General features: G+C 35.2%; 2 protein-coding genes across 2 annotated transcripts in view; one reads left to right on the forward strand and one right to left on the reverse strand.

Moving 5' to 3' along the window:
• Window positions 1-10,397, forward strand: part of LOC105334403 (protocadherin Fat 4) — a 124,624-nt gene extending 114,227 nt beyond the window's left edge. The window contains exons 56-59 of the mRNA XM_066066161.1: window positions 1,152-1,220; window positions 1,328-1,546; window positions 1,800-1,946; window positions 9,041-10,397. Coding sequence (XP_065922233.1) covers window positions 1,152-1,220; window positions 1,328-1,546; window positions 1,800-1,946; window positions 9,041-9,752 — 1,147 coding nt within the window. The 3' untranslated portion in view covers window positions 9,753-10,397. The remainder of the gene's footprint in view (window positions 1-1,151; window positions 1,221-1,327; window positions 1,547-1,799; window positions 1,947-9,040) is intronic.
• Window positions 10,398-10,435: 38 nt separating this feature from the next.
• Window positions 10,436-15,273, reverse strand: LOC105346922 (synaptotagmin-15). Its single transcript, XM_011455705.4, has 9 exons — window positions 15,250-15,273; window positions 14,330-14,516; window positions 12,990-13,158; window positions 12,686-12,904; window positions 12,377-12,510; window positions 12,165-12,298; window positions 11,206-11,367; window positions 10,988-11,108; window positions 10,436-10,903 (listed from the first exon to the last, which is right to left on the reverse strand). The coding sequence occupies exons 1-9, from the start codon at window positions 15,256-15,258 to the stop codon at window positions 10,572-10,574; spliced, it is 1,467 nt and encodes a 488-aa protein (XP_011454007.3). The 5' UTR covers window positions 15,259-15,273; the 3' UTR covers window positions 10,436-10,571.
• Window positions 15,274-15,542: the final 269 nt, after the last annotated feature.

Raw genomic sequence — 15,542 nt, forward strand, 5'->3', positions numbered from 1 at the left:
ACACGTTTACCAAAATATAAGTCACGTGGCATGCACAGTTTACTCGAGTATCATTATGAAAGGTTAAGCGAGTTCAGACCAGGAATATCAGTTTAGAATGGGGAAAGCAAACTGGATTATTGCGGGGTTTTTTAATGAAATTTACATATAAACGCAGTGATGTACATTTTACCACATAAATATATATTTTGGCGCAATATACTGACTACCTGAAAGATAAAAATGTATCTAATTGTGCTCGTTTATTTTAAAACGTTCAAATGTGGGGCAGAGCTAAAAACCTACGGGAATTGAATGTAAACATTGTACCTTCATCAAAATTAATGATGTACATCTCCCATGTGATTGCTTTATCTTACGTAAGAAAAGGATTCTATAAGAGTAAATAGATTAAACAGAAATTCCAAATTATTTGGCAATTTACTTGGGGTCCTATTCTGCATCATCCTTTCTTGCCAACGTATATTCTTAAGACTGCTTCATCTTAAAGATTAAATTCAGTATTTCTGAAAATGTGTTTACGGTAACAGACCACAGATATGGGACAAAATTCTGCTTGGATATTTTTGGCGGAAAATTTTAATATTTTTTCTTCTTAAGTACTCACAGCAAGAAGTATACTGTGACCCCTTAATGAGTAAAGAGGACACGAGATAGTTGCAAAAGCATTTTTATAAGAGACATCTTTCAAGAACATTTTTGAAGAAATTCAATGCTACGATTTATAACTACTGTAATTACCTTGCCTGTTTTGAGAGACAGAATCAATCTGGAGGAGACTTTAGACATCAATCTGGAATTATTTCCCATGTTTATCATAGTATTGTACTTAACTTTAGTGTTCTGTTCATGTGATTTTTTCAGAAATGCCGCATTTACCATTATCTTAAAAGAAAACGTCTCACACAAAAAAATATAACTCCATGTAGTACATTTGTATTATTTTTGAAACATTGTAGTATATGATTAATTTTCACATTGATTGTACCAGACTAACTTTTGATTTGGAAATGGACAATTCGCAATTGGCATATAGAACCTATAGATGTATCAATGTTGAATTAAAATGCAAAAATATTTTTGTGTCTAGTTCTGATGTTTCTATTACAGAATATGTTTTTACCTTGGATTTTTTTGTTTTTGTTTTATAGAACAGATGTATTTTTTCATTGCATTGACCTCAAAACAAATTCTCTGGTTCCTATGAATTTTGTACGAGAGTAAGTATTAAACTTGAATAAAAGTTGTGTAGAGATAGTTTTGTCGAGAGAAATTGGTAATTTTATATTCATTGAAATATCATCAAAAATCATCTTGATATTTTCAGATTTATAACAAATCATTCTAAAGAAATAACTGCCATCTTCTGTCAGTTTCTGAATGCCTCCTCTCAGTGTCAGGGGTGTGGTGACGTCACTGTACAACAGATACCCCTTAACCACTCCAGCAAGATGTCCCTCGCAGAGATTGCATTGATCGCCATCGGTGCTGTCATGCTGGTGGGGACGGCGGCTCTTATCGCCGTGGTTCTAGCCACACCCTCAAGGTCTCTATTACTCCTCCTTATTATCGTCATTGTCAGACTTAGAGTATGTTCTTAACTTATGGATGTTCAATTTTTCATAAAGTTTCATTCACATTTACTACTAGGAAAGTTTATGTGATGTTGAGTTACAGTTTAATATATTTTGAAGATGTATTAAGATTTTGCTTATTTGGAATGAAATTTTATTAACAAAATTTAAGAACTTATTTTGTGATACTGTCCTAAAGTTGATTTAAAGGTTAATATTATACAGTAATGAAGAAGAAAATGAGAAGCAGACAACTGGCAATGTTGACATGTGGGAGCTTCAGAGTATGAAATCATCCAGTCTTAGTAAGGCAACAGGACATGGAGTGATAAATCCAATGTTTGTCAAACAAGAAGAGGACCAAACACCCCAGTAAGTCCACCCACTCTTCCTACACATGCACTCTGTGGTGTGGCTACAGTCAGGGGCCCATACAGTAGTAGCACAACACAATCTTGCTCAACTTTATAGGGCTACATCAGTTCATACAAATACTGATACACTGGTACATCTGGCGCTGTTACAACTCACTTTGCGAATAATTTAATTTTGGGACCAACTTTGATTTTTTTTTTCAAACTGCTTTGATATCGTCGATATTATCGCAATTTGAAAAAAAATGTTCAGGGTTTGGTCAAAATAATTGATACTTATACATATATAATGATTGATTTAGCTCAGTAGGATATAAGCTAAAGTGATAAACAGTGTCTCGATTAGAATGGTTTTTAAGGCGTCGAGCTGATGCTCGGCAGCCTTCTAGCAATCGTCTGGATTGGCAATTGTCCAAAAATTCATGCTCTGCACCGCCTTTTTAATGCGCATAAAAAATAAGTTCCTTGAAGGATTAAACGTATTACAAGATTTGAATTCCTTTTATACAACTAAATTGTGTACAAAAAATCCAACTTTGCCTCCCTGGTTATTGACAACTCATTGCATTAGTATAAATTTGCTTAATCAAGAAATGGCGGATGAATACAATAAGGTGCAATGTTAACATTCACTAAAATATTATTTAAGTTTATCGCTTACATTTTGATTGAAGACCGTGCCCGATAGAAATAAAATTTGATAAGTAAATTATTTGTTATCGGGAATGGTCTCCAAAATAGTTGTAAGCGATAAACTTATCTAGAGATTTTGGTGCAACTAATAAACACGATAATGCAGTTGGTTTGGTCGAGCATTTTAGATAGCACGTGTTGTGGATTTGTTTGTAAACAACCATAGCATAGGTAATCTTGTTTCAAACGGGAATTGAAATAAATAAAAGTATGTTTTCTTATTATAACTAGGGACACACTGTTAATGTATTCAAATTATGAGCCTGTGAAAATTGTGCAAAGACTTTTTAAAGCAGAAAGAAAATGATTTTTTTTGGAACTTTGAAATTTCTTCGATTTTTTGTAACCATGTTGAGCTATTGTATTATAAACGCATCACTACCTATTTTACAACGAAATTATTGTTTTTGAAACAGCACAAAACGTAATTCATTTCCTTTTAATACCCCCGCTCCAAAGGAGAGGGAGTATACTGTTTTACCCTTGTGTGTCTGTCTGTCTGTCCGTCCGTAACAAAAATTTCTGTCGCATTTATCTCAGCAACTATATATCGCAGATGCATGAAATTCTTACACAGTGTTTGTACCAATCGGACGTCAACTTCCTGTTAAATGACGACTTTGCTTATTTTTTAACCAAAATTTTCAAACAAATTTTCGTCAAATATTTCTCAGCAACTATTTATCGCAGATGCTTAAAATTTTTACACAATATGTGCATAGGCATGCCATATTGTGGGATATATTTTTGTACCAATCAGACGTCAACTTCCTATTTAATAATGACTTTGTTTATTTTTAGCCAAAATTTTCAAATAAATTTTCGTCAAAGATTTCTCACCAGCTATTTATCGCAGATGCTTGAATTTTTTACACAGTGTTTGTCAAGGCATGCCATATCGTGGGATATATTTTTTTGTTATACTTTCATGTTAAATACTGAAATCTGATTGGTTAAGACGCAGTTAATAATATTTACTATTACCCTCAGCGTTAGCAACGCACTTGGCAACGGGTGACATTAAAAAATGTTACATGCGCGAAAATTATGCGCGTACGGTTCGCTGTAGAATTCACGTTATTCCTATATAAAAGCAGTAAAATTTTCTTAAAAATTTTAAAAAAGACATTCAGTATAACAAAATAAATAGTGCCTGTTTGGGAGGATAACAGTTGAAACTGAGCATCCTTATGGGAGGGTGAATATAAATTGCAGAAATAAAAGTCCGATCTGTATTCAAAGCGGAGAAAACCTTGAAACTGTAGAAAAAGTGGGGTGCATCTTTAAAAATCTTCTTCTCAAGAACTACTGATTCCAATTCAACGTTGTTTAGCATAAATTATCCTTATGGGAAGGAAAATATAAATTGCAAAAATTAAGGGCTAATTCCATTTCAAATCTGAGTTATTACAAAAATAATAATAAAGGAAATGCATGTTTCAATCAGTTTAATAGCTTCGGGTTCGGCATCCGGTAAAACGGGTGGACAAGACTTGGCCTGGGCAAAACAAGAGATTGGCAGTTATTAATCTGCCAATCTCATTAAAATTTCAGGATATTTGATGGACCAGTATATTTGTATTCGCTGTAAATATTGCTGCAAAATAATGCGTATTTGGAATTGCCTATCTGCCCCGGCTTTTATTTTGCCACGGCCCGGGTTTGCATACCCATTTTACCAAGACTCGTATTTCATACTTCTAAAACGAGGTTCTTTGTTTAAAGCAGCCATGACATTATACCAAAAAGGGTCGATCTGACTGTGATGAATTTGCTTGTTGTGCAACAGTTCGCGTATGAAGGAAAATTTTTGAAACATGCAAAATATATTGGTGCCGATTTTGTGGAAGTAAATTGAGGCTAAATATTTCAATGCGTTGACAGTTTTCACATATGACGTTGGTGTTAGCTTGTTCTGATTTTCGTTTCGTTTTCATTATTTATGCTTCGTAACCTGTGAACTATCGTCTGTATTTCGTGATTTGTACGTATCAAATCAAACAGAGACTTCGGTAAATCAAACAGTTAACTGTTTACCTGTGCAAATTAACAAAATCTGATGTATCAAAAAAGTACTGAAATACAATTCATTCTATCGGTAATTCGGCATTATCTTTTGCGTAATGGTAGATTAATGCAATAGGTTTTGTTGAGATGCTCGGCATTTTCTCGAGTTTATTCAGTTTAAATAGAGTTTGATATCGCTGACGGAAATATGTAGGTATATATACATGCATATATATGATTCATTTCGAAAAAATAAATTGTGTTCTTTATTTGTTATAGTGCATGTTTCCTGTGTTTAATTGTTTACAATTTCTATTTACTAACCATATTTGAGTGTTAAGCTTCGAATTATACGCAAGATACAGAGATTTGCTTACAATTCGATGTTTGTACACAGATCTTAAAAACTAAAGATTAAAAAAGTAAACAATTTGTCAATATTTATTAAGAAAATTTTCAAAGTCTTTTCTTCCAGAAACCAACTTTAACAACTTATTGTATTGTAAACTTAACCTTTTTTTGTCATTATTACTCCTACTGTACATGTGATCCTTGACTGTGTTTGTGTACATTTGCATAAACTGATTTTGAACCTCAAATACCAGTGAACTGGTCTTCGGTGAATAAAAGAATTGAAAATCGTAGGCCATTCTTTTTTTCCATTTTAAATGCTGAATAGGAAATACCAAGTTAAAAATCTTAAACTGAATGTAATAAACTCGTGTGAACAAAATATGACTCTACCCTAGGCGAACTGTGAGCTCTGTATCTTGCTTATAAATCTACCATTGACGCTGAAATTTTGGTTGAACATTAGAAACTTTATATGAATTAGAGTATGTTAAATACTTGTACAAACAAAATGAAAGAATGATATTCTGTATATACCTACTCTCTGGGGCCCCCTCTTTATACAATAAATAATGTGAAATCTACATCAATTTTGATAGTTTTTCAGACACGAGTAAATAAAAACGACATTTTTAAAACAGTACTAGTTTCCATAGTTCTGAAACATTTCTGTTGCGGGGATAAAGTAATTATCGCTATTCCTAAGAAAATATCACAGCGGAAAATTATCCTGGTTTGTACGCGAAGTAAATAACAGTCATTTAATGGGGGGGGGGGGGCAGAACAAAAATATAGGGAATTGGAAGTTAACAACTTAACAGTGTACCCCTACTGGTAGTTTTATATCTTGCGTAGTATTTTCTTATTCTGGAAAAAAATAGTATCTCATGAAGGTACAATGTCAAAGATTACGTGTATGCAAAAATAAGTGTAAAATTTGAATACTTAACAATATCTATTTTTTGTTATTCTAATGAGGGACCATATGGCACAATATCTTTTGAACGCCCATTGTTGCTCAGGTGAGCGATGTGGCCCCATGGGCCTCTTGTTTTTATTATTAGCAAAATTTTCAAACAAATTTTCCTCAAAGATTTCTCAGCAACTATTTATCGCAGATGCTTGAAATTTTAAAACACTATTTGTTAGGCATGCCATATTGTGGGATATATTTCTGTACCAATCAGATGCCAGCTTTCTGTTTAATGTCGACTTTGCTTATTTTGCATATTCACATCAGAGCGGGGGTATCACTAGTGAGCATTGTCTCACAGATATCTTGTTTATTCTAATATTATTTGATATACGACTATTAGCTATTACAGTACAGAAATTCAAAATATTGATATCATTCTATATAAAAAAAAAATGCAAGCTCGATGCCTTTGTGGCCGTTCCGGCCTTTGATTCTTTTCCTGTAAGCTTATGTTGTTATGATGTTGACAATTTACACACAAAGAACAACTCAGGAGATTTAAATTATCCAAATATGACGTAAACTGCATCGCTTAACAACTGTTTTTCTTTTCTTTTTTAGTGTATGCAGCAAATTTACTTCTTATCTTGTACATTGGGCTATGCCAAAAATGAAAATGGTTTATACATATATAACATATTTCAAGTGGCTTCAATTGTATGTGCTTATATACAAACATGATGTAAAAAAAATGATTCGTTAGATATGTTTATCAAAAACAAATTGATCTTTAAGAACATCAATTCGAGAAAAAAAACACATCCTCATTAATTCCTATTTATTATTTTATAATAATTTAATGTTTGTCAATGTCACTTTTTCATAATGAAGTGATTTATTTGATAAATTTGAATTTTAAAAGAGGGATTATTTTAAAACACATAACGATTTTTTTTACATGCCATTGGAGAAATTATTGTTTGGCCAGCTCCTTTTCACCCTACATAATTTACAACAAAGGGTACTTCTTTTTCTGTTCTTATACGTTTACGCCTTCTCCTAATTTCAATTAAATGATGTACTGGTAATTGACCTGGATCTTTGGTTAACCCCAACTCCCACCCCTTTCTGAAAGACGGTAAATTAGATTCACAAGTGTTAACAAATCATCATACTGTCCACAAATTAAAATTGTGAATTATGCATATTTTTTGCAAAGTGCTTCAAGTGTCTAAATAATAAAAATGTTGATGTACTTTCATAACGTACTTTGGAAAAAAAATTCAAAGTGCGTTAACTTGGTCCTAAATTTAACGCACTTTGAAAAAAATTCACTACCATTCTCTGTCTTATAACCACTTTCTGCTTTTTTTCTCTTAACCTTGTTCTTTATTGAGATATTTTACTCTGTACTTCAGCTACTTCATTCTGCATCTTGTTTTGAGCAAAAAATCACTTCTATGAAATTATATATATATATATATATATATATATATATATATATATATATATATATATATATATATATATATATATATATATATATATATATATATATACATGACCTTGAAAGAGTTTTAAGACTAAGTGATTTTAAATCAAGCTTCATATTACATTATAAAACGATGTATTACGAATAGGTGATGCTTGCCTGATAGCAATACACAAATATCCTTTTAAATGGACATTGATTTTTTTATTCATTTATCACGTTTATGATATACTGATTATCAGAAGATAGCAAAGTGTTGTCAAACATTAATAGATAAATCTCTGTCCTGAAATATGGGGCTTCAGAAATTGGTGTTAGGGTCAGGGCTCCAAATGTTCACAGTGCAAGGGCCCCAGTAAACTCGGAGCAGCTGCCACTGTTGTTTGTTATCTCACTTTCACAACATCTTGTTCTGTATTCATGGATAAAGCACACCAGTCAGCTGTAGGCATGTACTCTGCAATATGTTGACACAAATCACTGCACATATTTTGAGAACACTTTTCAAAAGTCGATCATCATTTATTGCACAGTTGATGACCATATTTTGTGGCCTAACTATCTTGCAATAATTTACACTTTCTCTCTTTGCCCAGTTTACATTAAAAGAAACAAAAGCATTATTGACATTAGGCTGTGTATTAAGCAAATATAATTGATATCTTCAACGACATTTTGTGAGATATTGCATTCTTGTTTATATATAAAGTGTGAATGTTAAATGTTAAAAAAATGTTAAATTAACAATATCTAAATCAACTGTATCCAATCCAGGAATCAGTGTAACTTATCTGTCTTTTATTTTATTATATTACAAAGGTAGTGAGCATTGCCAAAAAAAATCTGAACTCGCGCCACCAAGAAATTGTTTGGTGTTGGGGTGTTTGCTTTTTGTTTTGTTTTTGTTTGGTTTTTTTCTTTTTATTTACATCGTTCTGTGAGCAAAGATACATTAATAAACGTCATTGTTGATCAGTACGTCGCATAGAAGGAACAGCTAATATTTTTTATTTATGGATTATATAACCTAAAGTACTATACTGCAACACTATTTTGAAGTCGGGCTGAAGTCCAGTTAGTCTGCACACTTAATGTAGCTACCGTACCATTGGACAGATCACGAAATATTAGTTTAACGCATAATCAACGTAAAGACAACGTTTAATAATGAACATATTATTTATATAGGTATTTGAATAAATACTGGTCGAACTGACGTCAGACATCCAATTAGGTGATCCATCTAAAGAAGAATTCACTGTTTCTTCTACGCAACGCACTGATCAACAATAACAATAAATAAATTTTTTCTTCTTACGAGAGAGAGAGAGAGAGAGAGAGAGACAGAAAGACAGCCAGACAGACAGACAGACAGACAGACAGAGATGTAAATATAAAAAACAATAAATGCCTTCTTTGGTGATTCATATGGGCCAAGAAAATAGCATCAATTGCAATGTATATTTTCATTTTTAACAGATTAATCTAAATCTGTTCAGTACGTCACAAATAGTTTTGAATAAATGGCATTAGGATTTTCATCCAAATTATAGGAGAAATGATTAAATAGGTAAAGATCTATGTACAATGTGCGTGAATGTAACGCAAAACGCTAAATCTCCTCTTATTGTAGGACTTCCGTAAAAGCTGTCTCGGAGGAGCCAGAGGACACGGAAGTAAAGTTCACCCGGAAGAGGTCGCCCTCGTACGAGTCCCAGGAAGTGGTGCTGGACTTCCAGGAGGACAATGGTCACCACCAAATCAACCACAGCAATGCAGATAGCGGTGTAGACGACGAGTCCGATTCCAGCCATTCTGGATCCATCCAAACAGAAAACGAGCCGGAGGCATCTGGATCAACTCTAAGTGGCAAGAAGGACTCGCAAAACCAAGAGACAGCAGGCCTTCAAATCGACATGGAAACAGGGGACACATCAGAAGGCGGGAGAAGTGGAGACGAATCAATGGATTCTGGAGATCAACGAAGTTCATCTAGATTAGTTTCAGGCGGAAGCACGGGAGCAAACATTTTGGTTAATCAGGGTAACATTGAAGGCGCGCCAGGTAATGAGGCACCAATATTTCGCTTCGCCATGGACACGGGGGATACGACGGATGACGAGATTAGCGATGATGAATCTACGGGACCAGGAGGCATTAAAAAACGGAATGCAAACGGGGTGAGGGTGGAATTAGGGGAGACCCAGCCAGACCAGGGACATAACCCGGAATGGGATGAAACTGGAGAAGCAAGAAAATCTGGGTCCAAGTCTGTCTCCTTCAAACCCGGTCCTCCTGTCGTTGAGGAATACGAGGCTGAGGAGGACGCCGTGACCAGTTTATAAGTTTATCAACAGAATGACACTGACGCATTGGGGCCATATACATTGTCTATTTTCAATATGGTTTGATTTGTTCAATGTTAAACTTGCTGTGTGGTTATATTATATTCTTTTTATGAAAATTTTAAGATTATTTTGTTAAAACCTGATAGAGTGATGAACAAACTTTTCAAATTATTGTTTTTCATTGTTTTACATTTTCTGTTGATAATTGATTGATTAAATCCATTGTACATCCCCTCCCCCCCAAAAATCAATTTTGTAATTGCCAAATCATGACAGGTAGATCCTTAATTATGATTAACAATTGATGAGAAATTTAAAATGAAGGTGTCATATTCAACTGACTATTGAGGTTTATAGTAATATACTAAACATTTGTACAGTTCTTCTGACTTTCTAAAGGCAAACGCTAGAAATATCATGGAAAACTTTATTTACAAAAACAAAAGTTAAAAAAAAAACCCGGATGCGTTTTATGTATCAAGTCTTGATTAATCATAATTCGATAGTTACAAAATGTCTTGATCATCTCGAGTAGAGTATCCATGCACTTGTCACCTCATTGAAATTATATTTAAATGTACTAAGACAATGTCAAATTTTGTACAAATACTCACAAAATTTTAAATAAATATATTACAGATATTCTGTGTAACCTGTATTTTAAATTAAAAGGAAGAACAATCTATTATAATATTTAATTCGAAACTGTTTCTTTTCAAAACGATAACTTTGGAAGGACAATGGTGTCGTGTTTGTAAACTTGCAGGACACCCGGGTTTGATTGTGTTATTTGTGACGGGGTTGAATTGATCATTTCTAACTGTGGTGGGTAGAACCCGATAATTGGTGCCATTTGACCACGGACGTCCGGGGGTGGTTCACCATCTCCTGCCAGTGCAGAAGTTCCTCGCCACGCGCGAACATGAATGAACCAATCACAGTCTTTCCATAGATTTCGTCATGACTGAACGGCGTCTTAGTTGTAGTCATAAGAGAGATTTCAAAACTACATGTGTCGACCAGCTTCCCCGACACAGAGAACGAGAAGGACTCGTTAAAGGTTGGCTCAGTGGAGGCTCTCTGCTGCATCGTATTCTTAGTCTTGCAAACTTTACGACCGTGTAACATCTGTAAGCGCACAAAGACATCTGAAAAAGAAAATCGTCATATATTTTAGATCGGCTTTATGTGTCATACGTCAATAAAAGTAAGGGCTGACCCACTCTACTCACGTCTGTTTTGATCAATGTCGATCTGTCGAAGATTTCTAGCTTTTATGATGACCACTTTTATTTTTTCAACACTAGGCATGTACGTAAGGCCTATATTTACTTCCCCCATGGATGAGTAAACCTGAAAGAGACCGTGTTATACGGTAGATGTGGTGTTGTTAAAACGAGTAGGATACGGTTATTTATCTTTCCATTAATCTACGAAATCTAGTGAATACCTGTGAATTGGGCTCTAAATCTCTGTACATGACGTCGCCCTTTGTAAGGTCAAGGTCTTGCAGAGGAACCAAAATATGACCCAGGGAATGACGTACCCTTCGCTTGTCTACGTCATACACAGAGAAACGCAGCACTCGGTTCTTCATATTGTCTGAAGAAACCTGAAATATAACATTATTAATACAGATGGTGCGGAGTTCTTGAGCAAAATACTAATTTTTCGATATTGCAAAAGTTATTTAAGGCCGTGACTCTGTTAAGGAGGTATGGCACTCCTCCATATTGTGAAGTAATTTCTCTGGAAATAAACAAAAAAGATTATACAAGCATTGGAATTTAATCTGAGGGAAATCAATTAATCAAAGGTTCAAAAGATTCGACAGTCACCGCTAATGTTTATTAAAAAAAAGATATGTACGTGAATAGTTTGTTAATGTTTAAAAATCAATACCGTACATATTGAGGTTTGAATAAGTGATCATATCAGCTAAGGGAAAAGTATTTATTTACTCATCTATTTTTATTAATGTAAAAAAATCATTCAAAATAATACATACAGGAAAGTAATATTTAGATAATAGAACATATAAAATATCTTACACTCTTTACTTTAATATTCTGGAGTTGCCATGTGTTCATCGATGTATGAAATTGAAATTACTTGTTTATATCAATAAATAACTCGTTCTATTTCTCTGGAACATTAATATTTTAATCCCAAACAAGGCTTGCATACAGATGACCAGAGGGGACATATTCTCCAGCTGTTCAATCCCGCACAATAGAGGATGAGGGGGGAGTTTAACGCACCGCGTGTTTCGCTCAAAACGGCACGCGCACCATCTATCACTGGGACACATTTGCATGTTTCTTTAACAAATAAGCCACGTCAAAAATCTGAGTTCAAAACCAAGTCTTTTTAAATACATTTTTACCAATGAACAAGAAATACAACTACCTGAAAAGTAAATGTTTCATTATAAACCGGGGAAAGGGTTTTCCTTCTGACTTTGGAGATTTTGCAGCAGCGTTCGTCTGGAAGGAGAAACATCTTAACAAAGGGGTCTCTGGGACTATTATCTCTTCCTCTACCTAAAACAGTTAAAAAGCATACATTAATATATTCTAGACCAGATTTTCTCTTTGCAGAAAACGGAAGCAAACACTTACCCGGCAGTTCCCGAACTTTAACCAAAGTCACGTGAACTTGTTCCACAGCGACGTCATGCAGCACGGAAAACCAGAGTCTTCCGTGAGCACTGGGCGCTAGATACAATGACTCCTCATCGGAGCAGTGGGTGTACCTGTTAAAACAAAACACATTAAATGTAAAAAGATACTTATTGTATCTTAAATAAGTATAGTGAACTTACAAATTTCATGAGGTTTTTTTTTTTGGAAATAAAAGGCGATGTTTCTAAGTCACGTTGCTTACTAAAATATGCAAAAAGCACTAAATTTCCCGCCAAGGCGACTCACTTGTAGAGATCTGGCTGCACGTGGCCCACAAAGTTGTGTGCTGAGTGTTGTTTTGTGGGGCTCTGAATGCTGTCGTATCCACTCCGGGGCTGAATTCTCTCGGGTGGAAGGGAAAATTCGGGAACATTGTCAATCGTCATGGACCGGACGACAATTCCACGCGCATCCGGCGAAACGTCCGGACACGACTTTCGCTTCACTGGTTTAGGGGAAGGATTTCTAAAATTGAAAAATGATAATAAAATTGACAGCAAATTCTCGCTTTCAATTTTCAGGAGCCGGGCGTTCAGACTGAGTTCGGTACCTTGAGATGGGAGCTGATTTGGATTCCAGTATATGGTTGGATTCGTCCCATTCACTTTTCCATTTTCTTCGCTTCTTCCATGAGCGACAGAGAAAAAGTATGAGAATCAAAAAGGCGACAAATGTGATGATCCCGGCGACATAGCCTATGGTTACCAGGAGGTTCTTATCTGTAGAAAATATTATAAAAGCTCTCAAGTTCAACAACTAGACAGCGCATTAAAGTGCTCCCAGACGTGGTATTGGCAATTCTCCGAATACGAGTAGGAAAGGAAATTGCAAAATCTAGCTACATGCTGGCGCCCAGTTCTGATAGAAAGTTTTATCAAGAAAGATGTTACAGAATGTCATCAGAAGTATCTTTTACGAAAAACTGTATCCACAAGTGGTGGAAAGTCATGCGAGTCAGTGTATATACATCGCACAAATCAAGCATCGTATATGGCCCAAACCCCTGTGATTTTACCCGACAAATAACTTGATTTTTTTTTAAACTTTGTAATAAGGCCGTAAAGACACCGCGAGCACAGTATTAGTTAATTAACCCTAACAGATTGTACAATATTCTCAGGAAATTGATGTCAGTCCGAAATCAACCTTGTGACGTCATTGCTCTCGATAATATCCTGAGGCTGTTTTTAAGGGATTGGAAAATAAATTGTAGAAGGAAATAAAACTTTGAATTAAAGTTCCAGTTTGGTGACGAGGCCAGCCTTACATCGGTAAATATATGGCGTCTGTATGTATATTATTTGTCGCTGGGTCCTCGGGCAATTTATTCGCGTACTTGACAACAACAGAGGAACTGTAAACTATTTCTTTGACTTTAATTTGATCATCTACACTCAGCAAACTTTGATTATAACCTCCGCTTCTCGTATAACTGGCTATCCGTGATACTTTAGGTTCACACTATATTAAGTTATTTGCATTCAAGAACTAGAGATAAATTGGAAAGCTATACCGCGTGATCAAATATGTATATATATTTCACATATTTATGTGAGCTTTTCATCAGATATTCAGTAAATATAAACCTCTGAGAGAGAGAGAGAGAGAGAGAGAGAGAGAGAGAGAGAGAGAGAGAGAGAGAGAGAGAGAGAGAGAGAGAGAGAGAGAGAGAGAGAGATGAAATGTCTGAAATGGTAATACCAGCATATCAATATTGTAAAGTGTTGATAAACTGGTGTTTATATTTTTATCGGTATTAATGAATTCAATAATTTTTCATGAATTAATAAAATAAACAAAAATGTCAAATATATATTCCCATTGAAATCATAATAAAACTGACAAAATCTGGATTTTCTAAAAAAAAAAAAATGTTTATAAATGACCTACCTTTATACCACGGTTGGTCGGTGTCCAGCGCTGACCCGGGGGTGGTAGTGTGTGGGGTAGTTCCCCCACCCCTGTCCGTGGTCCCGAGGATCCCCATCGTCCCCTGTGTTACATGGTCAGAGTTCTGTGCAGACTCCACGTTGTAATCGGGCAATGTTTCTGACGTCACTGGCGATCGATAAACAACCTGAAGAAACAAATGACACGATATCTTTCCTTTTAATAAAGCGCCTCCCTCCTTATCTCATTCACTGCGTCTCCTGTTTGGGAAGTAGAACATGTTGATGGGGTTTTTTTTATACAAGGCGGACAAAACTTTACCAAACTGTCAGATCCGGGTGTTTACTTCTTTAAAAAAAAATAACGATTAATTTTAAGTATGAAAACAAGTTCAGGTGTATATAGGTAGAAAAAATAAAATACGTAAGTAATGTGTATAGAGAGGACAGATAACACCAGGCTTTGCAATATAGACCAATGATGACGACAATATCAGGACGAGGACCTGGTGCCTGATTACGGGGCGGTTTCCCGGACTATTTTGGTCGGTAAGCGGCGGATTGGATTGCCAGTGACAGATGTCAGTGATGTTCTTTCGCTGTGGAGATTCTGCAGTGTAATGCAGAAATAAGAGCGATTATACCTACCTGGTCGGGAGTGACATAAAGATAATTGTCCTGTCCTGTCGCTATTTTACCCTGACTCCAAAACAATTAATTAAATAAAAATCGTATAAAAAACAAAACACTGCTTCCAGCCGCTCTACATTAGATCCGAGAACATGCACGGATCATTCATATGAGGGCCGTTCTCGCTGAAACTTTCCCCCCACAAATACCAACTTTTACTGAGGCGTTGGTTAAAGCAATTTTCGGAAAATATTAACAGATTACCTGAATTTAATATGATAAGTATGTCACCTTCTTCATTGAATCTGAATATTAATCGGTTTGTGATCTTTCTTCCGCTCTATACATGAATTAGCGTGCCTCACGCTTCGTGGACTTTTTTTTTTACACAGTTGCTATGAACATGATGTATGCACTCCTCAGTGATACTGTGTCGCGTCTTCCTGTTTCTACTCTTAATATTGGCAATATGTCACATAAACAAGATCTTCGAGAATTTTTAGATTTTGTGTCTATATTTGGAACAAATATGGATAACGTTTGTAAGTTTTTATAGGAAATGAATCACGAGATACGGTGCTGTC

This window comes from Magallana gigas, chromosome 7, assembly GCF_963853765.1.
Source record: "Magallana gigas chromosome 7, xbMagGiga1.1, whole genome shotgun sequence".
Lineage (NCBI taxonomy): Eukaryota > Metazoa > Mollusca > Bivalvia > Ostreida > Ostreidae > Magallana > Magallana gigas.

Bases quoted from the DNA above. Each gene is read 5' to 3' on its own strand.
- LOC105346922 (XM_011455705.4), bottom strand. The intron at 12,511-12,685 runs GTGAGTCGCCTT...TTGTTTTAACAG, and splicing joins GTGCAGCCAGATCTCTACAA to GTACACCCACTGCTCCGATG. The intron at 10,904-10,987 runs GTGAGTAGAGTG...TTTCTTTTTCAG, and splicing joins CGACATTGATCAAAACAGAC to ATGTCTTTGTGCGCTTACAG.